At 47.6% G+C, this 23,123-nt stretch overlaps 2 protein-coding genes across 8 annotated transcripts in view; one reads left to right on the forward strand and one right to left on the reverse strand.

The window, feature by feature from the left end:
- Nucleotides 1–10,724, reverse strand: part of SKA2 (spindle and kinetochore associated complex subunit 2) — a 31,583-nt gene extending 20,859 nt beyond the window's left edge. The window contains exon 1 of the mRNA XM_029611489.1: nt 10,523–10,724. Coding sequence (XP_029467349.1) covers nt 10,523–10,630 — 108 coding nt within the window. The 5' untranslated portion in view covers nt 10,631–10,724. The remainder of the gene's footprint in view (nt 1–10,522) is intronic.
- PRR11 (proline rich 11) overlaps nt 10,614–23,123 on the forward strand; it is a 61,801-nt gene continuing 49,291 nt past the window's right edge. Inside the window, exons 1-3 of one of the 7 annotated variants that reach the window (XM_029611483.1) lie at nt 10,614–10,751; nt 20,380–20,503; nt 20,840–20,990. In XM_029611483.1, the coding sequence (XP_029467343.1) occupies nt 20,388–20,503; nt 20,840–20,990 (267 nt within the window). In that variant the 5' untranslated portion in view covers nt 10,614–10,751; nt 20,380–20,387. The other 6 variants (XM_029611484.1, XM_029611485.1, XM_029611486.1 and 3 more) reach the window with 6 other exon arrangements.

The raw sequence follows: 23,123 nt of genomic DNA on the forward strand, positions 1-23,123 counted from the left end.
CCTCGTTCCCTCCCATTAAGAGAATTTCCAACAGTGAAACTAATCTGGTATCCTGACATGTGCCCACACACACACACCTAACATTTGCATTAAAGCTGGACCTGAACTATCTGAATCAGATATAGGATCACGTTATCCATACATAGAGATATTTTGTGTTGAACGCCATCCACACTAATCCATCTAATGCACAGATGCTCCCTAATTGCCTGAGCTAATGGTTCAACAGCAATTGCCAACAACAAGAGGGACAAAGGGCTTCCCTGACCTGTTCCACTAGCCACCTGACAATCTAGTTATTATATATTGCTTTCTTAATTATGAAGATATCAGAATGCTTGTCCCTTGTGAAAAACAAAATGTTACAGATGTGATAAGGACACATATAAGCCTGAACAATACATTCAGCACTGCGAGCATAGAAACATGTTGAAGTTTCAATGGTCACCAACCAATTGGGCCGATACAGTAAAGTCTGCGGGAGAGCGGGCAAATGCCTGCTCTCCCGGCGTGCGTACAGGCCACTCTCCTGTGCACGTGATTCACTATTCAAATTAGGCCTGGCGGTAAAAACAGGCAAAAGGAGGCGCTAGGGACACTAGCGCGTCCCTAGCGCCTCCTTTTGGACCAGATCAGTGGCTGTCAGTGGGTTTGACAGCCGATGCTCAACTTTGCCAGCGTCTGTTCTCGAGCCCGCTGACAGCCACGGGTTCGGAAACTGGACGCCGGCAAAATTGAGCGTTCTGTTTTCGACCCACGAGCCGACTTCAAATTTTATTTTATTTTTTTTTAATACTTTTGGACACTTTCGGGACCTCAGACTTAATATCACCATGATATTAAGTCAGAGGGGGCACAGAAAAGCAGTTTTTACTGCTTTTCTGTGCACTTTCCCGGTGCCCGAAGAAATTAGCACCTACCTTTGGGTAGGCGCTAATTTCTGAAAGCAAAATGTGCGGCTTGGCTGCACATTTTGTTTTCTGAATCACGCAAGAATACCTAATAGGGCCATCAATGTGCATTTGCATGTTGCAGGCGCTATTAGGTTCGGGGGGTTGGACGTGCGTTTTCGGCCCCTTACTGAATAAGGGGTAACGCTAGCGCGTCGAAAACATGCATCCAATAGAGGGTTAACCGAAAGTAAATATTGTCTGAGATTCATTGACATGAGAATTTTACTCTTATTGATTGTTCAAATGCTATTAAAACCTGAACACACCAGTTATCTAGTTCATAATATTAAGTTTCCCTTCAAGTAAAGAACTTGTCGATAGATTGCACTATAATTAAAGCATGTTAGCAAATAATGTGTGCTATTCATTTGAAGCAGGTATACTGTAAGATCAAAAGTAAGACAAACAAGTATTTTGAATATTTATTATCTAGCCTGCAGTTTCAACATGAAAAATTCAAACAAAAATGGATCCGATTAATCAGTGATTTTTTTCCACTAGGTCTCTACATGAAAATCATTCAATCAAGTACTCTGTTTGCAGTTTCCTTATAGACTGTATTATTTTACTGTACTATTACTTTAATGAAGACCACAATGGTTTTCAATTGAATCGAATATACTCAGGAATTCTGATCAGAAAACTATAGAAACCAGCTGCTATACTGTCTACAAGTATCAATTAAACATACCAACTTCTTTACTCTCATAGCCTGTTGAAGTTGCATCTCTTAACAGAAGATATTAAATGTTTGAGATCTTACAAGTAAAGGGTCTACTTTGTTCATTTAGTACATCTGTAATCTGGCTAATGCTCTGCTTTTGAAGTATATATAAGAAAATTATTCCTTACCTGCTAATTTTCGTTCCTGTAGTACCATGGATCAGTCCAGACAGTGGGTTATATCCCCCGACCAGCAGATGGAGTCAGAACAGAGTTTGAGAGCGTCAGCATATAGAGTAGTGCACCCTCTGCTGGAGCTCAGTATTACGCATAGCAAAGCCCAAAAGCAAAACACAACATTTTGGATCCAGATCAGTCCCCAAAAAGGAACAGAGAAAGATATAAGTAAACAAACGGTCAACAGGACCACCAACAGTCAACTTGTGAGGAGCTGTGAACAGTAACAATAATCAGAGACAAACAGAATGAAAGTTACATGGAAGAATCCGAGCAGGACCTAATGAAACCCCTAGTGGCGGGCGTCTGGACTGATCCATGGTACTACAGGAACGAAAATTAGCAAGTAAGGAATAATTTTCTTTTCCCTGTACGTACCTGGATCAGTCCAGACAGTGGGATGTACCCAAGCTTCCCTAAACCGGGTGGGGTCCTGAGAGACCTGCTCGGAGAACTTGATCGCCAAAAGAACCCGTGTACTGAGGCGCCAGGTGTAGTCTGTAATGTCTGGAAAAAGTGTGCAACGACTTCCACGTCACCGCACGGCAGATTTCCTGGGAGGAAACAGAGCGAGATTCCGCCCAGGACGCCGCTTGGGATCGCGTGGAATGAGCCGACATGCTGCGAGGCGGCACCCGCCCCGCCGCAATGTAAGCGGATGAGATGGCGTCCTTTATCCAGCGAGCAATAGTCGTCTTGGATGCCTGAGAACCTCTCCTCGGTCCTGACCAGAGGACAAACAAATGATCGGATACCCGGAAGTCATTGGTAGCCTCCAGGTAACGGAGCAGCACACGCTTGACGTCCAGGAGCCGGAGAGACCGGGGTTCCTCTGGAGCGAACGCTGGAAGCTCCACCGTTTGATTGACGTGGAAGGCTGAGACCAGCTTTGGTAGGAAGGATGGCACTGTACGAAGGGAAACCCCGGAGTTGGAGAAACGCAGATAAGGGTCCTTGCAGGACAAGGCTTGGAGCTCTGAGATCCGGCGAGCAGAAGAGATGGCTACCAGGAAAACCATCTTGAGGGTCAGGTCCTTGAGGGAGGACCCCCTCAGGGGTTCAAAAGGAGGACCCGACAGCGTTCGCAGCACCAAGTTGAGGCTCCAAGAAGGGAAAGGATCCCTGACCGGTGGCCGTAGGTGTTTGGCACCCTTCAGAAAACGTGCGATATCCGGCTGAAGGGGTAGAGAGCAGTCCTTCTGTACCAAGACATTCAAGGCCGCCACCTGAACCCGGAGCGAATTATAGGCGAGACCCTTATCCAGACCATCCTGTAGGAAATGAAGGATCAGCGGGACAGTCGCCTCCATGGTTTGGTCCCCGCGGTCGGAGCACCAGGCTTCGAAGACCTTCCAAACTCGAACGTAAGTGACGGAGGTCGAAGGCTTGCGGGAACGAAGCATCGTTGAGATCACTGTCTCCGGGTAGCCTCTGTGGCGGAGACGGTGCCGTTCAAAAGCCAGGCCGCACGACAGAAGAGTTCTGCGTGCTCGAAAAAAACCGGCCCCTGACGCAGAAGATGAGGAAGATGGGACAGGCGAAGTGGGCCGCCCACCGTCATCTGAAGTAGATCTGCGAACCATGGCCGACGGGGCCATTCTGGGGCGACAAGAATTACAGTCCCTCGATGATGTTCCAACCTGCTGAGAACCTTGCCGACCAGAGGCCAAGTAGGAAACACATAGAGCAGTTGATCCGACGGCCACGGAAGGGCGAGGGCATCCACCCCCTCCACGCCGCGCTCTGTTCTGCGGCTGAAGAAGCGTGGAGCCTTGGCGTTGAGAAAGGTCGCCATTAGATCGAGGCATGGAGTCCCCCAACGACGGACGATGAGATGCATTGCCTCGTCGGAGAGAGCCCACTCGCCGGGGTCTAGCTGTTGACGACTCAGGAAGTCCGCCTGAACGTTGTCCACCCCGGCGATGTGAGAGGCCGCTATCCGGACGAGATTGCTCTCCGCCCACTCCATCAGGGGAGTTGACTCGAGGGAGACATGCTTGCTTCTTGCCCCCCTTGACGATTGATGTAGGCCACGGTGGTGGCGTTGTCCGAGAGGATCCTCACCTCTCTGTGTCGCACCAGGGGAAGAAAACGCTGGAGAGCGAAACACACGGCTCTCGTTTCCAGGCGATTAATCGGCCACTTTGCCTCCTCTGGCGTCCAAGTCCCCTGCATGGCACTTCTTTCGCAGACAGCGCCCCATCCCGCGAGGCTGGCATCGGTGGTCACCACCACCCAATTGGGAACCTTGAGCGAGACTCCCCGAGCCAGGTGCGAGGGGACAAGCCACCAATCCAGGCTTTTCCTGGCTAATGGTGGAAGCGGCAGGATCACCTGATACTCCTGGGAGACTGGTTTCCAACGGGATAGCAGGGACGCCTGCAGTGGACGCAGGTGTGCAAACGCCCAGGGTACCATGTCGATGGTGGAGGCCATTACTCCCAGGAGCTGCAGATAATTCCAGGCGGTTGGTTCTTCCAAAACCGAAAACCGAGACACGTGCTCCCTCAGGGCTTGCGCCTTGTCCTGGCGCAGGAACACCATACCCCGCCGGGTATCGAAGCTCGCTCCTAAGAAATCCAGGTGTTGCGAGGGCACAAGGGAACTCTTTGGAAGGTTAACCACCCAGCCCAGAGAGCGTAGGAATTGTACTACTCTGGCCACTGAGGTCTGACCATGTGAGAAGGACTTCGCTCGAATCAGCCAGTTGTCTAGGTACGGATGTACTAGGATACCCTCCTTGTGGAGGGCCGCCGCCACCACTACCATGATCTTTGTGAAGGTCCGAGGTGCGGTCGCCAAACTGAAGGGAAGCGCCTTGAACTGAAAGTGTTGAGCGAGAATCTTGAAGCGAAGATACCGCCGGTGAGCCGGCAGGATGGGAATGTGCAAGTATGCTTCCGAGAGATCCAGTGAAGTGAGGAATTCTCCCTTGTGCACTGCGGCAATCACTGATCGAAGAGTCTCCATGCGGAACCGGCTGACCCTGAAGGCCTTGTTTACCTCCTTCAAGTCCAGGATGGGCCGAAAGGAACCGTCCTTTTTGGGAACGATGAAGTTAATGGAATAGTGGCCCAAGCCCACCTCGAAGGGGAAGGGAACGATGGCCCCTATGTCCTGCAGTCGGTCTAGTGTTTGTTGAACCGCTATCCTCTTGAGATCCGAACCGCAGGGGGAGAAGATGAACCGGTCCCTCGGAGGGCGGACAAATTCCAAGGCGTAACCGTCTCTTATGGTGTCCAGCACCCACTGGTCCGTGGAGATTACTGCCCACTCCTCGTAGAAGTCCATGAGGTGGTCTCCGATCCGGGGAGGTGAGAAGTGGGCTCCTTTGGCATCATTGGGAGGACTTTGTGGGCGGATTTCCCTGCCCTGGACCCTCTCTCGCGGGCCTCCGCCCACGAAAGGAACGAGACCAAGGCTGGGATCTTGTCGGCTCTGTCCGAGAACCGGACTGCCGGTAAGACCTATAACGTCGCTGTGCCCTGGCCCTGGTTCTACCGGAAGAAAATGACCTGAAGGAACGCTGTCTATCCTCCGGCAGCCGATGCACCGAATTTTCCCCCAATGACTTGATGATCTGATCCAGGTCCTCTCCAAATAAAAACTTCCCCCTAAAGGGGAGGGAGCCAAGGCTCGACTTAGAGGAAGCATCCGCCACCCAGTTGCGAAGCCACAAGAGCCGTCGGGCTGCTACAACCGAAACCATGGACCGCGCTATTACGCGAAAGAGATCATACAAGGCGTCCGCCCCGTATGCTATGGCAGATTCCAGACGGTCCGCCTGGGCGGCCTCTTCGCGGGACAACTCCTGAGAGGTGAGAAGCTGCTGTACCCAGAGTAAGCTGGCCCTTTGCGCGAGCGAACTGCACATCACGGCCCGCATACCTAGGGCGGAGACTTCGAAGACCCTCTTGAGGAAGGTTTCTAGTTTACGGTCTTGCGTATCCCGCAGGGCCGTTCCACCCGTGACCGGGATGGTCGTCCTCTTGGTCACTGCCGACCGCTGAATTCACCTTGGGCACCTTGATAAGATCCAAAAAATCCTCAGGGAGCGGGTATAGCTTTTCCATGGCGCGTGTGACCTTCAAGGACGCCTCGGGAGTGTCCCACTCCCTGGTGAGAAGCTGTAGGAAGGACTCATGGATAGGGAAAACCCTTGCCCTAGGACGGAGGGCGGCAAGTACTGGATCCCCTTTGCGAGAAGAGGTGGTGACGGCAGGAGCCACAGGGATCGGCGGATCTGGAGGTGGGTCGAGGTCCAGCTCCTGAATAATATGGTGGATGAGTTCATCCAGCTCTTCTTTTTGAAAAATCCTTAGGGCTCGAGGGGCGTCCCCCTCCGTATGTCCATCCGGATGTGCCTCCGGGGGTTCCGGGGAGTCGTCTCTCACCGGCGAAGCCGCCCCCGTGGTATGCCGGGGTGGCACGGGAGAGGGACCCGGCAGGGATCCAGGCGTAAGGGATATGCGCGTACCCCTGAAAACCTGGCTGAAGTACCCCCTGCGCGCGCCGAGCCTATGTTGAGTAGGTTCGGCGGCGCGTGCAAGCCCCAGGATACGCATAAGTCCCGGGGCTTTCCTGGGGGGGGGGGGGGGGGGGGGGCGTATTGGGGCCGTGTTGCAGAGGCGTGCCCTATCTAAACCCCCACTACAAGAGGTAGGGGGGGGTGGGTTAGGTAGGGTAAGGCGGAAGGAAAGTTCCCTCCGAGGCCGCTCTGATTTTGGAGCGGCCTCAGAGGGAATGGAGGCAGGCTGCGTGGCTTGGCGATTTTGCGCGCGTACTCGTTTGCGCCTGGTGTGCGAACAAAAGTACGCGCGGGCGCAGATTTATAAAATCTACCCCTATATATTTTTTGAAATAAAGAAAATAAGAGGGAACATTAGATAATTGCATCATTCAAGACAAATTCTTCTTGATCAGTTTTCACAACACTTGGACTCTGCATGCAAACATTACTGTATGTATGAAGGGTGATCACCTCAAGCAATAGCTTCCAGGAGTTTTTAAGGTAGTTCAATTTGAAGAACACTAACCCAAGTTCTATAACCAGGAAGGTATTGTGTTGTACAACTGATAGCATTACTTCTAAGCAGCAGACAGTATATGCAAAAGTCATACAGATTTTTTTTAATGACCTCTGAAATCAAACAAAATGTACTATAGATTTAAAGATTTTGGTTTTTTTTAAAGAAATGAGTCAGTAAATATTAATTTGAAGAGCTTCACAGAGGAATTGTTGTTGCATACTCTGCTTTCAGATGCTTTGACATTACTATTGCACTGCTAGCTGTAAAGTACAGTAGTGCAATAAAGTCAGAGCATTCGTTAGCAGAAAAATCCCCTGCTTATAAAACTAATATAGGAATAAAGCCATTAGACAAATACCGCATTGACAGTAAATCTGCTTAAATAAATATAAATGGACTTGTACAAAAAAACAAACAAAAAACCCCCCTATAAGCATAGCTAATACAACTATTCAGAGTTCTCCTGGTAAACAACTTCAATTTTGTCATCTGTTATTTTATGTACGTCTCTAATGTTAACCACTTAACACAGCTAGGCAGCTCTTCAATTCCATCTCATTTGAAAAGTAGCAATGTGGACAGTCACACTGGCCAATGCCCTTTTAACATTGCACTGCTTTTTGTGTTTGCTCACCAGTAGTACAACATGAAAAGGGCACTTGACAGATTTCATTCACAAAAATGAAGAAAAGATACAACTAAAATGTGATTAATAAATACATTTTCATACTATACATGTATATTCCATTACCAATAATACATTTATTACACTTTTTATTTCATTAATAAAATAGTACTAAACCCACTATATCTCACCCTCTCCCACATTTGAAAATGTAAAACTTAGAAATAAACACAAAATACAAAAAAACAGTGTTGCAAGTTGATTTTAAATGTAGCCAGCTGGAGTTGTTACTGTAAAAAGTGTAACTAGTTGCAATCACTAGTTACAGAACAAAGTAACTAATAGTTACTTTTTACTTTACATATATATTTCAGTTCATATTTTAACACCTCAGTAAGACTGTATCCTGGCTGCATAAATGATTGCAATTTGTATATATATTACATTTCAATTATTCAATTTGATCTAGCTAAACAAAACAAGTGTTTCTGGGCTGCAGCGAATTTAATGTTTTTCTACTTTGCTGAAGATACTGTACAATGGATGTTTCAATATCTATTTTACAGTATCTGATTGAGATCCATGAATAAAGCATAGACCATGTAGAATATCTGTAGTAACCTCCAAAAGTTGTGATTTCTCAGACCAGCATTTATGCCAAGCTCCCACAGGGGAAGGAGTCCTAGCCAATACTCTCTCCAATATAAGGGGGTTGTCTACCTTCTCATGATCGATTAATAGGGGTGGAGGCAACAAAACTTGCAGGGGGGGGTTATGTACACAATAGTGCACACCCTCATCCCCTATCTTGCCTTCCACTACCACCTAATCCAACCTGTCATGCCATCTCTCACCTTCACTCCAATGCTCTTTTTCACTCCCTCATGTAATCTTCTCTATCCCCACAGCCAATCCCATTATCCCCTTGTCTCCTAACCCATCCCCTATCTCATGCTAACATCCCCCAGCATCTCTCATCCCCTTCCTCAGAGTCAGTTTATCCAAATTCTCACTAGTCAATTCCCCTTCTGAAACCATCTTCCAGTAATTCTCCCACCCCTGAGCCCTCCCAACCTATGCCTCCCTCTCAAATCCACTTTTAGCTGATCTCCTCCTCACTCCACCACTGCTACTGTTAATCAAAGCCAGTAGCAGTGTCATGGATTCCCCCACCTCTTCCTCTCCTACCCAAGTCAGAATGTCAGGCTTTGAATCAAGCAGATAGTCCCCCTCTGGAACATAAGGCATCTTAGAAGAAACATTGGTCCTGGCAATCACACAATACCATCTAGCTATATTAAGGGTGCATTTGTGTCAGGCTCTGGAGGAAACCATGGTCTATGCCTCTCAGTCAGAGGAATGTCACCGCAATGGCTGGATTAGATAGAAGGAAAACAATAAGAAGGGGTAACAGACATAGAGGGGGCTGATTCTATTTGATCTGGAACACCCAATGAGCAGAAGGAATCTGCCAAGCCAAAAAAAACAAAACACATATACTACTATGGGCACACAATTACTACTGTGTTGTCTTTTTCTCCTGGTATGAGTTAAATTTGCCTTCTCCTTGCTGCCAGAAACATTCTAGAAAACAATGCATATATGAACTCATCCCTGAAAGCATTGGAACACTAATAAATCAAGTGTAAAGATCAATTATATACTATGAATCTCATCAGCCAATGCTTCTCCTGGGGCAGTAGGATGAGTCACTAGCAATCAGGAATAGTTCCTTTAAATTGAAATGCTGGCAACTGAATGTATCATTTAGCAGAGAAGGAAACAGTTATTTCCTATTCAATATTACAATCGAATGACACTAGAAGGCTGAGGGTCCGTTCCTAGCTTGGCCTTCTCTAGCTGTCGCAAAGCAGTAGTCTTATGGCAACACCAAGCAGTCAGTCAATGAGCAAGGGTGGAAAAAGGCTCATAAAAGAGAACTGGGCTCTGTGGCCCATACTTAGTGACTGAGTGTTGAAGTACAGAAACTTCATCTTATGAAAGGATACAGACAAAAGACATAATGGAGGCCGTGCATGACGGATCTCTGATAACACCCGGAAGGGAAGGAGTGGACAAAGACAAGTAGCCACAGAGAAGTGACCAAGGGAAAGAGCACAACAGGGTTCAGAGAGGGACCACACAAAGGATCAGCCATAGGGTCTTTACCATAACAGACAAGGGTGCTATCCAGGGTCCAATGTTTCCCTAAACAGAGGTTGCTGGAATCTGGAAGGGTGTAACCATCTCAGCTTGTGCCCTTCTCGTTCATTTCTTCTAAGCACCCGCTGCTTGCAGCTGTCAAAAACAGGACGCTGGTCTGCATACACTAAAGTGTACGCCCAAGTGAAGGCCCGTGCCTCGTAAAGCAGGGAGAGCACTTTGCCATGCAGCCTTAAGTCGCTAGGCACAGGGCAGAGAGGGCCACCCGACCGCGGCCCTGTTTCAAGAGACTTCCCAGACAATGGTCTTAAATTTAAAAAAAAGCACGCGGGAAAGTGCAGCAAAAGGAGAGATAAAACCGCCAACCGTTCCTTCCGGCCCTCCCCGTCCGCATCTCCCGCCATTTTCAGAACCAGTTACCCGGATGCAAATCAATCAACGCGCGAGCTGCAGATTTCAAACTCGTCCGACCCGGGGGGGTGGGGTCTCGCGTATTTACAGAAAAAAAAAAAGCAAAATAATTATACTACGACGGTGAGGTGGGAGGGCGAAAGAAAAATTAATTTATTTGAAGCAGTGGAGCCAAGCGAGCGTTTTACAACGGCCCTTTATATCAGCGCGGCCGTCTCACGGCTTTCTGCGGTTTTATTCTAGCGAGAAGGGGCGGGGAAACAAAACCAGTTAACAGGGTGTGAAAAAAAGGGATTTCTCTCTTAGGAGACGGAGCCTCCGACCCCCCGGCGGATAAAATATGAGCTCGAGCGCTCTGCGGGAGGGCGAGCGAACGGACGGTCCTCGGCTCAGAGCGGGGGAGCAAGGAGGAGTGGGGGAGGAAGCGCACGGGCACTCACCATCGCTTCCAGCTTACTGACCGCCGTCTCCATGTTGAATAATTTACATTCCTCAGGCGGCCCCGTACACGCCAGCGCCGAGCCCCCGAGAACAACGGTCCCCCTCATTGGACAGCTGTCATTCGGGGCTCCGTCCCGATTGGCTGCTCGGTCGGAATAGCCCCCGCCTCTGGTTGGCTGCTGGATAATGTAAACCTTCGAATGAACCGGGTTTCGCGATTAGCCGAAGGTCAGTCGGGGCGACGTGATTGGGCAGCATCTTTTAACGTAAGGTCTGTGGGGGAGGGACGTTCTTTTGATTTGCTACATGTTTAGCACAAGGAATATAATATTTTTCTCTAGTTTGTGTATTGTAGCTGCTGATTGACCGTAACAGTTGAAAAATTACCTTGTTAAGGAACACATGAACGTGAAGGACCGTATTTGGCTTTCATCGGTTCTATTGTCTCAGTCTTTGCTAATTGGTTACTTTTTTACCTGTCCATCACTTCATACCCAATTGGCCAACTCGTGAATGAAGGAAGCTGCTGACTGGCTATTGCTTAATTCTTCGCAGCCAATCCCGCGGCTGCTAGAGAACGCTGTTCTCTGATTAGTCTATAGGACCAGGCATTTAATTTTGAACTTTAACGTGCCAATTGGTTTTTTTACGGTGTAGTCTGGGCGCTTCCTTTTCCTCCTGAAACAGTGAGTTTCTATTTCCTTTGTTTCTTAAATATACTTTTTTTTTTGCGTTTGACTCTAGGATGTATAGATGCAGATAATGTACCTTTATAATATATTACTTTCTAACAAATATGAGTTTAAGAGTTCACGGAAATCAAAAACTATATTGATTTTGTTAATGCAGCCAAAATAGGGTGGTTTAGTTTTCCTAAAATAGCTAGACTTGTGCATGGAGAAAGTGAACTCTACATTTTCCTGTAAGTGGAATATGCTTTTGCTTTAATGCACGGACTTGAGACCCAGTGAAGGCGGCAGGTAGCAGGTTTAAAACAAACAGGATTATTTCATATGGCACCCAAAACTTACAGAGGAAAACATGATAATTAGGTTTAACGGATCACTTTCAAGTTGCTTAATATAAAAGATATGACCCTGGGTTTAACAAACTTGTTCTTCATGAGTACGCAGGGCCGGTATTTCCATTAGACAAACTAGGTGGTTGCCTAGAGTACCAAAATCTTGGGGAGGTGGCAAAATGCTGCTGGCATTAGTCCCAAAGTAGTGCTGTGCTCGAGCCAATACTGCAAAAAGAAAAAAAAAAAGTGCTGAAGGGGGTGCCAAATATTCCAGCACCAGCCCTGTGAGTACCTGAAACTGGAAGGGTGTAACGGGGGTGGCCAACCTATGCTTTGCTGCAGTCCGAGACTGGATGCTATTTATGACAAATCATTGGCCTGACTCTGCTTAACACATCAGATGAGCAATTGCTTGAATGTCTAATATTTGTTGCACAACTTTGACCCAAATAGGGAATGTAGATATTTTCAGGGGCTGTTCCAGCTTCTGGGGAGAACAACAAAAAAAAAGCTTACTCATGGCATAGCTATGCAGGTTTCTTATTGCTGTTCTTTCTGGTGTCTTCAGGTTGATGTTACTTGATGACCCTTCACAGGCTTGGATTTCTCAATAGGCCTGCAGCTGGCCACCTTAGATTTGCTGCCTCCCAGCTATGCTGAATCTCATGTGTGAGAGAAAGTCGTCTTCCTGCTGTAGTCCCCCTGCTCCCCCAGTGCAGAGAATTGGAAGGGATAGCAGGGAACAAAGAAAAACCATGCTGCTCCCTATTTCCTAATCCCCCCTTTTCTTTTTATTTTGGGGATATAAGGGGAGGAGGTAAGCCTGAAGCAGATAGTGCAGAGCAAAAACTCCTTTGCCTTATATCTTCTGCTCCATTGTACTTTGGGGACGTGCAAGGGTTTGTTATACCAACTGTGCCTAGGGGCATCCAAATCCTAAATCCATCACAGACTCTTCATGCAGACCATCTGGACAAGAGAGGGATGACATAGCACCACTCACCTAGACCCTCTGAGACTTGGCTAGTAACTACAGGAAATGTATTTTGAAATAAATCCTAAAAGCAAAAACAAGGTGCTTCTGAAAATCATAATTGTTCATATGCTTTAATCATGTTTAACAGTTCAAAACTTGGCTTGGTTTGGCTATTTGGCCAGGCTTTCTCCCAGAACCCACCATGACAGACAAGAACAGATTCCTTCCATCACTGGCTATGGGGACTCAACCATGAGAGTGCTTCATTATCCATGGCCTGGCTTTAATGTGGTAGCCTAATGGTTAGAGCAGCAGGCTGTTAACCAGGGCAGCCAAGGTTCAAATCCTGCTGACAATACCTTGTGATCGTGGTCAAGTCACTTCACCTTCCATTGCCTCGGGTACAAAATTAGGAATATATTTGATAAGCGTATCACATGAAAAATGGTGTTTATTGTAGAAATATTGAACTTTATTTTTGCAAAAAATAAAGCATTAATGCATAAGCAATGTAGCTTATTAATAGCTAACTTAATCCCCCTGGACAAAATGTACATTGGAAGTTGTGGAATATAAGCATTTTAATAAACAAATAATGTAAATAACATGGATTGCCTCAAAAAATGCAACGCACATTATTTTTTGGAAAGTTAGCTACAACTCAGGAGTTGTAGCTAACTTTCCCGGAGCATCAAAGCCCTGATGCTCCAGGGCTGTTGCTTAAAGGGCCACAATGGCCTGAAATAACCCCTCCCCGTCCAAAAAAAAGTCCCCCCCACAGTACATGTCAGTCACCCTAGGCCCCTCCTTTGGCATACCTGGTGCCCAGAGCAGCTCTTTGGCTCTAGGCTAGTTGGTTGCTTAAATCAAAATGGTACCAACCAGCTCAATTTAGGGGATGCTCCAGGGATGCTGGGCGTATGTGATAAGAACTGGGGGGATATTTTTTTCTTTTTAAAGGAGCAGGGCATCACTGTTTCAACTGCTGGGTCACCACTAGGAGGTGGGCAGGGTCTTGCCAGACCTCCAAAGAGAGCCTTTCTCACCTTTGAGAAAGGGGCTATTTCAGGCCATCATGGCCCTTTAATAAATGGGGCTGCCCTCATGTGATTTTCTTATTTTCGCGCAATATATTTTTCCTGCAGAATTTTTCTTTTGGGGAGGGGGGACACCATTTGGTTTTCACAGCTGCAGTAGATTCCCATTCCCTGTGCGTACCCAGATCAGTCCAGACTCCTGGGCTTTGCCTCCCTTCCAGCAGATGGAGACAGAAATTTTCAGGACCACCGGCATATAACCTGGTGTACCACCTGCAACCCCTCAGTGTTGCGTCCGTTGGTCGCAGATGGCTGCAACCGCTCTACCTCACCTCTTTTTTTTATTTTTATTTTTTTTTACCTTTCTCCTCCTCCATGGGTAAGATGGCTGCCTCCGGTGCCGAAACCCTCCGTGTCTCCAACACAGCAAGGGCATCCCCGTCCGCCATGCTTCTTCCCATAGCCTCCTAGGGCACGCGCACGCTGCCTATCCTTATCTACGCGTCATGGTGGGAACCTCGGGGGCATCCCCACCACATGACATCAATACCTCCGGGTATTTAAGCCTCCGCTTCGCTCCTAACGAACGAGTTAGCAAGGACTTCGGTTTAGCTAATCTGACCGCTTCTAAGCTGCACGCTTGGATTCCTCGCTACCTTCTGGGGTATCTCGCTCCTGAAGAAGCTCTGAGCACCTGCTCCTCGGGGGGCCTCTTGCTTCCATCTACCCTTCGGGGTTTCTACTACCTAACTCAAACAACTGCTCTTCGGGAGGTCTCTCTTCTCTTTTCAGGATCATCTGCGCTCCTAGGTACTCGCTCCTCGAGGGCCTATCCAGCTCAGGGTATCCTGCACCATGGACCTTGGGTCTGCCTTCATCTGCCAAGAGGATTCCTGCACTATTCTTCAGTGAGTACCTCTATACTCCAGCTCTCCATTTCCACCCTCCAGGTTCAGCTTATCCCGCTCTGCGGAACACTACCAACCTAGTACATCCGGGTGAGATCATCTACATCTGAGACTGTCTGAGCTTATTGGCACATTGCTGGACTTCTGTGTCATCCGTTCCTGTGCAAGTATCATCTATCTACAGGAGTACAATAAAGCTTTCCCTCTCAAGTGTCTGCTCTCTGAGTCTAGCCTATCGCTGTGGTTCCCACGGGGCCCCTCCCCGTGGGAGGAGTCATCACCACTGCAACTAAGAGTCCACACTATGCCACAAACCCAACACTCAGTATTTCTTTACCTCCAGCAGATGTAGGAGGTGCAAAACCTGTAGTTCTGAACCCCATTAAACAAACAAAAAATTAGGATTTCCCTCCTAGGGGGTAGGCAGGTCTTGGTGGGACCATCCCTCCTAGTAGCCGGGCCGGACGAGCAGGGGTTGGTGACCTAAATTTGCTCCAGTGTCCCACACCGGAGATTGAAAACTGGTGCTTCAGTTCCCTCACTTTCCGGAGTTCAAGGGGGACAGAGAACCTTTGCCAAGGCTCCAGATAAGACTGTCTTTCTTTTTCTGTTTGTATGTGTTTGCCAGGATAAAGTTTGTTTAAAAAATTTTTTTTTTTAAATAAGTCCTTTTTGTTTTTATTTTCAGGTTTTGGACAGCGCTCTCCATAGCCTTACTTCTGCTTTTTTTCCTGGCACTGGTGGGGCAGGAAGGCAGCTCCGGGTTATTTTCTCTGTTCCTTTTTTACTTTGGCTGCTCCCGGAGGTCTTTTTTTCTTTCCTCTCCCCCCCCCCCCGGGTTCGGCTCTCCGTGTAGTTTGCGGGAACTGCCAACAAGCCAAAGGAGCTCCAATGCTCCATGTGTGGCCGCGATTCCTCGCATTTGTCGTGGGACTCTCGCTGCTCCCAGTGCCTCTCAGCAGGTGAAGGCACCGTGGGTGGGGCAGCGACAGTTTCTTTGTATCAGCGTTGGTCCTAGGGGGGGGAGCCGAAGGAAGTGCAGCGTGAGGCCAGCGATCCTAACCCACTGGGTGCGGGAATGATAGCCATTTTGGAGACTTTTGCTACAAAGTCTCAGGCAGGGGGAGGGGATCTCCCTCTGGCACTTTCTCCCCCCACCCCAATTTTACCCCTGAGGGGGCCCACAGGGGGGGGCGTTAATTGTGAGAGGATTCTGATAGTCTTTTGCCCTTTTTGCCAGAATTTGTGCTTCTAATGCACAAAGCTTTTCTGGCAGGTGCAAAGGTGAATGCGTCCATAATCTGCGGTTACCAAGAAAACGACCATCCTCGTAGCAGGGGCACAACCCTTAAGGATTTGCAGGATAAAAAGCTGGAAGTTCACGTCAAAAGGATTTTCGAGGTTTTGGCTTTAGGCATCTGGGCCGCTGTCTGCAGTAACTTTATGCTTCGGGCTTCCTTGAGGTGGGTGCAGCAACATCAGGACAGCAGAACTTTGTCACCCTCTGAGTTTCAGTGCGCGAAACATCTAGAAGTGGCAGTCACTTATGGTGCCAATGCCATCTACGATCTTCTTCGGACTTCGATGGTGTCTGCAGTCTCAGCCTGGAGGCGGCTCTGGTTTGCGAAATTGGTCTGCTGATGTCTCCTCTAAGGCGCAACTGGGAGCTCTACTATTCAAGGGCAAGCTCCATTTTGGGGAAGATCTGGAGCAGCTGATCAAACTCTTGGGTGAAAACAAAGTTCACAAATTGCCAGAAGATAAGCCCAAGGGGTCCAGAGGCGCTCTCCCTGCACGCTTTAGTTTTCGGGGCCAACAGTTCTGGCAGAGCAGGGCTCGTCCTATGGGTCAAAGGCAGGCCTCGTGGAGGTCACAGTCTTGGAACCAGTCCTTTCAGGCCCATAAAACGGGCAGGGACTTTGCCAGCCAGGGTTCCGGCAGAAACAAGCCTTCCCATGAAATAAGGCTGGCCCACTCCTCCAGCCCAAGGATAGGGGGTCATCGCAAGCATTTTTATAAGGAGTGGGCCAAGATTACATCAGACCAGTGGGTCTTGGATGTGATAGGAAGGGGTTACACTTTAGAGTTTGCTCGGCTGCTCAAAAATCTCTTTTTCTGCGATCCCCTTGTGGCCCGGCAGCCAAGAAATTGGTGGTCCAGCAAACCCTCGAGCACCTGCATCTGTTAGGGGCCATAGTTCCCGTTGTGCTGCACGAGAGAGGCAAGGCCGTTATTCCATCTATTTTGTGGTTCCCAAAAAGGAGGGCACTTTTTGTCCAATTCTGGATCTAAAAAGGGTGAACCTGGCTCTCAGTGCCATGTTTTCAAATGGAAACTTTGTGGTCCATCATCGCGGTGGTTCAGACAGGGGAGTTCCTGGCATCCTTGGATCTGACAGAGGCTACCTGCACATCGGGATCTGTTTGGAATATATGAGGTTTCTCAGGTTCATGATCCTGGGGGAACATTTTCACTTTTGTGCCCTCCCGTTCGGCTTAGCAACGACCCCATGGACTTTCACCAAGGTAATGGTGGCGGTGGTCCTCAGAAGAGAGGGGTTCTGGTGCACCTGAATGTGGATGATTGGCTGATTCGAGCAAAGTCGCAGGACCTATGCGGTCGAGTGGTGGAGATGGTGATGCGCAGTTTGCAATCCCTAGATTGGGTGGTAAACCTTTCCAAGAGTCATCTTCTCCCCTTACAAATTCTGAACTTTCTGGGAGCATGCTTCGAAACCTGAGCGGGGAAGGGTTTTTTGGGGTTTTTTTTTTTATCAGTTTTCAAAAATACATCAAACATCTTGTGTTGATAGCAGTTTTCAAATAAACAATTAATAACACAATAGCGCATATAATACTCTTCCTTTTTCAGTCTGCTTTAACGTCCATAGTACTGGAGAGAGATCCTAACACAACTTCAGGAATAATAGCGGGGAAGGTTTTTCTCACGTTAGTCTCAGATCCAGTCTCTTGCAGTCCCAGGTTACCAGAGTCTGGGATTACTTGCAGGGCTCCATGGCATCCACTTTGGAACTCATTCCCTGGGTGTTTACTTATGAGACCTCTTCAGCAGTTGTTACTGTCCCATTGGAATCCAGCCTCGGAGCGGTTTCATCTTTCACTCCTGCTTACCACCTCGGCACGGTCCAGTCTGTCTTGGTGGCTTTTGCCCAGTCATCTGTGCCATGGAGTGGACTTGGAGGTTCCGCCCTGGATAGTCATGAAGACGGATGCCAGTCTCGGCTGGGGAACAGTGTATCAGTCCCATTCAGCCCAAGGGCAGTGGTCTTTGCAGAAAGCTTTGTGATCCATCAATCACCTCAGCAGTGCATTTGGCTCTCTAGGAGTTCTTGCTTCTTATACATGGTCGCTCGGTCAGGATCCTGTCCAACAATGGACTACGGTAGCCTATATCAACTGCCAAGGCGGGACCAAGAGACAAACTGTGGCTCAGGAAGCAGAACAGTTAATGTCTTGGGTGGAGCAGCACTTGGCTTGGATAGCGGCTTCATACATAGCGGGATCTGACAATGTGCAAGCTGATTTCCTCAACCATCCGCGGTTAGACCCTGCAGAATGGGAGCTCTCAGGCGAAGCAATAAGTTTCATTATGCACCAATTGGGGGGGGGTTTCCCCACATGAATCTAACGGCAACTCAGAGGAATGCCAAAGCCCCTTGCTTCTTCAGTCGCAGGAGAGAGCGAGGAGCAGAAGGGGTCGATGTCAACCAACACTTTCATTTGTGTTTCCACCGTGGCCTCTGGTGGGCAGGCTACACAGAAGGATAGAGATCGATCCTGGTGGCTCCAGAGTGGCCATGACGGCTTTGGTTTGCAGATCTGATCAATCTAGCAGTGGACGGTCCATTGAGGCTGGGTCATATTCCAAACCTGCTTCATCAGGGTCCTGTATCTGTCAATCAGGCGGATCACTTTTGTCTAGCAGCTTGGCTTTTGAGAGGCAGCATCTGAGAAAGAAGGGGATATCCAGAGGATGTCATCGCCACTTTGTTACAGGCTCATAAGTCCTTCACCTCATTAGCTTATGCTAGGGTGTGGAGTGTTTTCGAGTCTTGTTGTGCTCTCAAGGAGATTGATCCTTAGCAAGCCACCTTGTCCCAAATTCTGACCTTTTTGCAGAATGGACTGGTGAAGGGTTTATTATACAACTCTTTGTAAGTCCAGGTTTCCGCCCTAGCCAGGCTTAGGGGCAAGATCCATGGCAGACCACTGGCAGTGCAGCCGGACATGATGCAGTTCCTTAGAGGAGCGAAACATTTGCGCCCGCCGTCTCGAGCTATTTGTCCATACTGGAACCTTAACTTGGTCCTTCGGGGCTTGTGTACGGACCGTTCAAACCACTTAGGAGGGCTACCATTAAAGATCCTACATTGAAGGTGGTCTTCTTGGTGGCTATTTGTTTGGCCAGAAGGGTTTCAGAAATTCAGGCCATGTCCTGTCGGGAGCCTTTCTTGTGGATCTCTGATTCGGATGTTTCTTTGAGGCGGTCCTGTTTTTTTCTCCTTAAGTTGGTGTTGGCGTTCCACTTGAGTCAATCTGTGGAACTTCGGCTTTTCAGGATCTAGCATCAGGTTTGCCTCATGCCTCAGAGTTGAGATGTTTGGTTGTTGGGCATGCTTTGTTATGGTATTTGGAGGTAACCAACAGTTTCAGGATCAGATCACCTTTTTTGTGCTGTAGAGTGGTGCAAAGAAGGGTCAGAAAGCTTCAAAGGCTACGATTGCTCATTGGTTGAAGGAGGCTTATTGGTGTGGCTTTTACTTGTCACGGCTGTCTGATTCCGGAGGGAGTGAGAGCAAATTCGACATGATCCCAGGCTGCTTCCTGGGCAGAGTGTCAATTTCTCCTCAGGAGATATGCCGGGCAGCAACTTGGAAGACGTTGCATATCTTTGCCAGACATTATAGATTGGATGTTCAAGCTCTGGAAGTTATAGGTTTCAGAGAGAGCATCCTTCGAATTGGATTCACAGTCCCACCCATGTTAGGGAAGCATTGGTACATCCCAGGAGTCTGGACTGATCTGGGTATGTACAGGGAAAGAAAGATTTGGTTCTTATCTGCAAATTCTCATTTCTGTAGTTAAGTCCAGAACCCGCCCAGCTCTGGAGAGTCCGCTCGTTCTGTCTGTCTTGTCTGTTTTTGTTGTCTAAAGAATTGGCACAGGTTTTTTCTCTGACTTTAAATTTTGTATAATAGTTATCAGTTCGTATTTTCTCTGCTCATTCAGGGGATGTTGTATTCTTAATTCGGTATCAGCTTGAGTACATAGTAATCCTGAGTGATTGCACATGGTACACCAGGTTATATGCCGGTGGTTCTAAACATTTGTCTCCATCTGCTGGAAGGGAGGCAAAACCCAGGAGTCTGGACTGATCTGTGGTACTACAGGAACAAAAACCAGCAGGTAAGAACCAGTTTTCATGTACTGCAGCTTGTGATGTCCTCATGGCATTTTTCCCCCTTCGGGAAAAATACTGCAAGATAGTAAATGATCCCCTTAGATTGTAAGTCCTCTGAGGACAGGGAAATCCCTACAGTACCTGAATGTTATCTGAAGTGTCTGTCTGAAAGGCAGAATATAAATTAAAAGAAAAAAAAGTTGCACCTTTCACTATCCTAAATACCATAATATGCCTAGGCTAGTGATTTGTTACATTTTTAAGCTAATCCAAGGTGACCAATAAGACCCTCCTTCATACCTCTCTCTACAACTGTATATACCCCACCATGATACACATGTAATGAGTTTATAACATAAATTAGATTGTAATCTGCCTCAAATAGCTTGGAAAAAGCAGAATATCAGATGTTTATAAATAAATAGCAGGGGAATTCCTCCATGGGTATGAAAGCTTTACTTAGTAAAGTGTTTTGTTTTTTTTTTAAATCCAGACTAGATAATGGCAAAATCTAAGCAAGCACAACAGAGGCGGAAGCTGAAATGTAAAGGGAAGCTGCGACCTGTGAAGAAGAGAGAGGTCAGAGTTCAGGAGCAAAGTCCCAGCTGCCCCACAAGGTAAGTGAGGCAGGAAAAGCTGCCAGGTGTGCTAGATTTTTCTTACCAGGATGAATCTTCTTTATCCGTAACCTGTTAACATCTATAAATAAAACCTAGTCAGGAAATATGAGACTAGAAGTTAGGGAGTACATTTTTTTTTCTTTAGGTCATCGGGTTTACAAGAAAATTAAAAACCAGGTGTACAGGAAAGAAAATATAACTATATTTGCTTGATTTAAGGCTTTCCCCACCAATATTAAAGTAAACTTTGTGAAAATCTTTTAAATGTAATGTTCCAGTGGTTACAATCCAATATAACTCCTATTTGCTTTAACCATTTTTTCCACCCTGTAGGGTATCTAACTTACTTTCTGCAGATTCTCCATGCCAAAACAGACTGCTTTCATCAGGATGGCTTATGTTTTCCAGCATAAAGAATGCTGTTAAGTGCCTAATGAGGACTGCCTCTTCACTATATTGGTGGTGCCACAAGGCTGCCATGCAGGTAATTCTGAAAACGGGCTACTAACATGAAGAGTTTTGCCAATGTGCTGCATCTCAAATGTAAAAATATATGAAGTTCATTTAAAGGGTTTAGCAATTACCAGAATGACTCTGAAATTATACTTGGGTAATGCTCGAAACAAAAACAAAAGTTGTTTTGGATTCTTTTATTGGAAATTGGCATATTCAGAAGTGTTACATACTGTAAAGCATGTCTGATTAGCACATCATTGTCATACTGGTTATGTAATATTCCATTCTCCTCTGGCCCAAAACTTGTGTGCTTATTCTTAAAGTAGGTTTTAAAACTTAATGCAATACTATTTGTGCTGAGCTGGCTTCTTTTACCTTTCCATTGCCTTGTGGTGACATATTCCAGACCAGGAGCATGTCAGAGTGGGTGGAAGTCTTAAACTGAGCTGCAGGGATGAAAGACAATAAGTGGAAAGATGTGAGCGGGTCTCTTTGGATTGAGGTGTTTAATATCATAAACTCACAATTTCCTAGCGTGTAGCAGATGGACTCAGGACCAATGGGTATAGTGTACTCCTGATAGCAATTGGAGACGGAGTCAGATTTCAATCTGACGTCAGCCTACATATACCCGTACAGGAAGCTTAGCTCTTCAGTATTTCTCCGTCTCCTAAGCAGTTTGGGGGACACACACGCTTGCACAGCGTTAGAAAATCCAAATCAAAGAAGAGAGAGAAATTTTACCTCTGCAAGATGAACCCCACTCTCCTGCGGTGATACGTAAGGGTCCCTCCCCCAGTCGAGAGTTCCTGAGGTGATTTCTGAGATCCCTCAGAATTTCTGCAGGACGGCTTGAAGGGGTTGTCTCTCAACTCCATCAAGGTTCAGGTGGCCGTGCTGGCCTGCTTCAGAGCCAAAGTGGACGGCATCAACCTATCTTCCCATCCAGATGTTTCACGCTTCCTGAGAGGGGTCAAGCAAATCAGTCCACCACTAAAGTGGCTGGTGCCCCTATGGAATCTCAATCTAGTACTAGACTTCCTAGCAGGAGCTTCCTTCAGACCTACTCGTGGTCTGTCACTACAGCTCCTGACCTTGAAGACTGCATTCCTAGTGGCAATATGTTCAGCCCGTCGCATCTCCGAACTTCAAGCACCATCCTGTTGGGAACCATTCCTTAGATTCACACTGGGATCCATACAGCTCCACACTGTCCCCTCCTTCCTTCCAAAGGTGGTTTCTCATTTCCATCTAAACCAAGCCATCTCGCTGCCATCACCAGATGAGCATAAGGACTCTGAAGTCTCATGCTTTCTTCACCATCTTAACGTCTGCAGACTCCTAGTCCGATACATGGAAAGATCGGAATCCGTACGAAAGATGGACCCACCTATTCGTCCTCCACAGCAGGAAGAAACAAGGGGAAGCGGCCTCGCAGGCAACCATAGCCCACTGGATCAAAGAAGTAATCAAGGTGGCCTACATGGAAGCAGGAAAGCCTCCACCTCTACAAGTCAAGGCCCATGCCACAAGGGCCCAGGCAGTGTCCTGGGCAGAAACAAAGATGCTGTCACCTGCCAAGATCTGTCAGGCGGCGACATGTTCCTCCATTCACACCTTCTCAAGGTTCTACCGCCTGGATGTCCAGGCCCAGGAGGACTCAGCATTCGCAAGGGCAGTATTAAGTGGGCCACGGGCAGCCTCCCGCCCAGTTCGGGAGTAGCTTTTGTACATCCCATTGGTCCCGAGTCCATCTGCTACAAGCTAGGAAATGGAGAAATTACTTATCTGATAATTTTTTTTTTTTCTTAGTGTAGACAGATGGACTCAGTATCCCACCCACGGCTGCCCCAAAATCTCACGGTGTCAATCCGTGAGAGCAAGACAAGCCAGACTTACCCCTAGTTTAAGACGCCCATAGTTGTCGGCGTCTTTCGGTTGAGTGCACTGGCAGTCTCCAGTTGGAAATCAATTCAACCAGCACAAGTTAATCAAGTTAGCAAAATTATAAAAACACACATATATCCACAGTTGCTTTTCGAAGCGAATACTGAAGAGCAGAGCTTCCTGCATGGGGTATATGTACTAGGGCTGACGTCAGATTGAAATCTGACTAGTCTCCCAACTGCTAGCAGGAGTACACTATACCCATTGGTCCTGA

Source organism: Rhinatrema bivittatum, chromosome 8 (assembly GCF_901001135.1).
Source record: "Rhinatrema bivittatum chromosome 8, aRhiBiv1.1, whole genome shotgun sequence".
Taxonomy (NCBI): Eukaryota; Metazoa; Chordata; class Amphibia; order Gymnophiona; family Rhinatrematidae; genus Rhinatrema; species Rhinatrema bivittatum.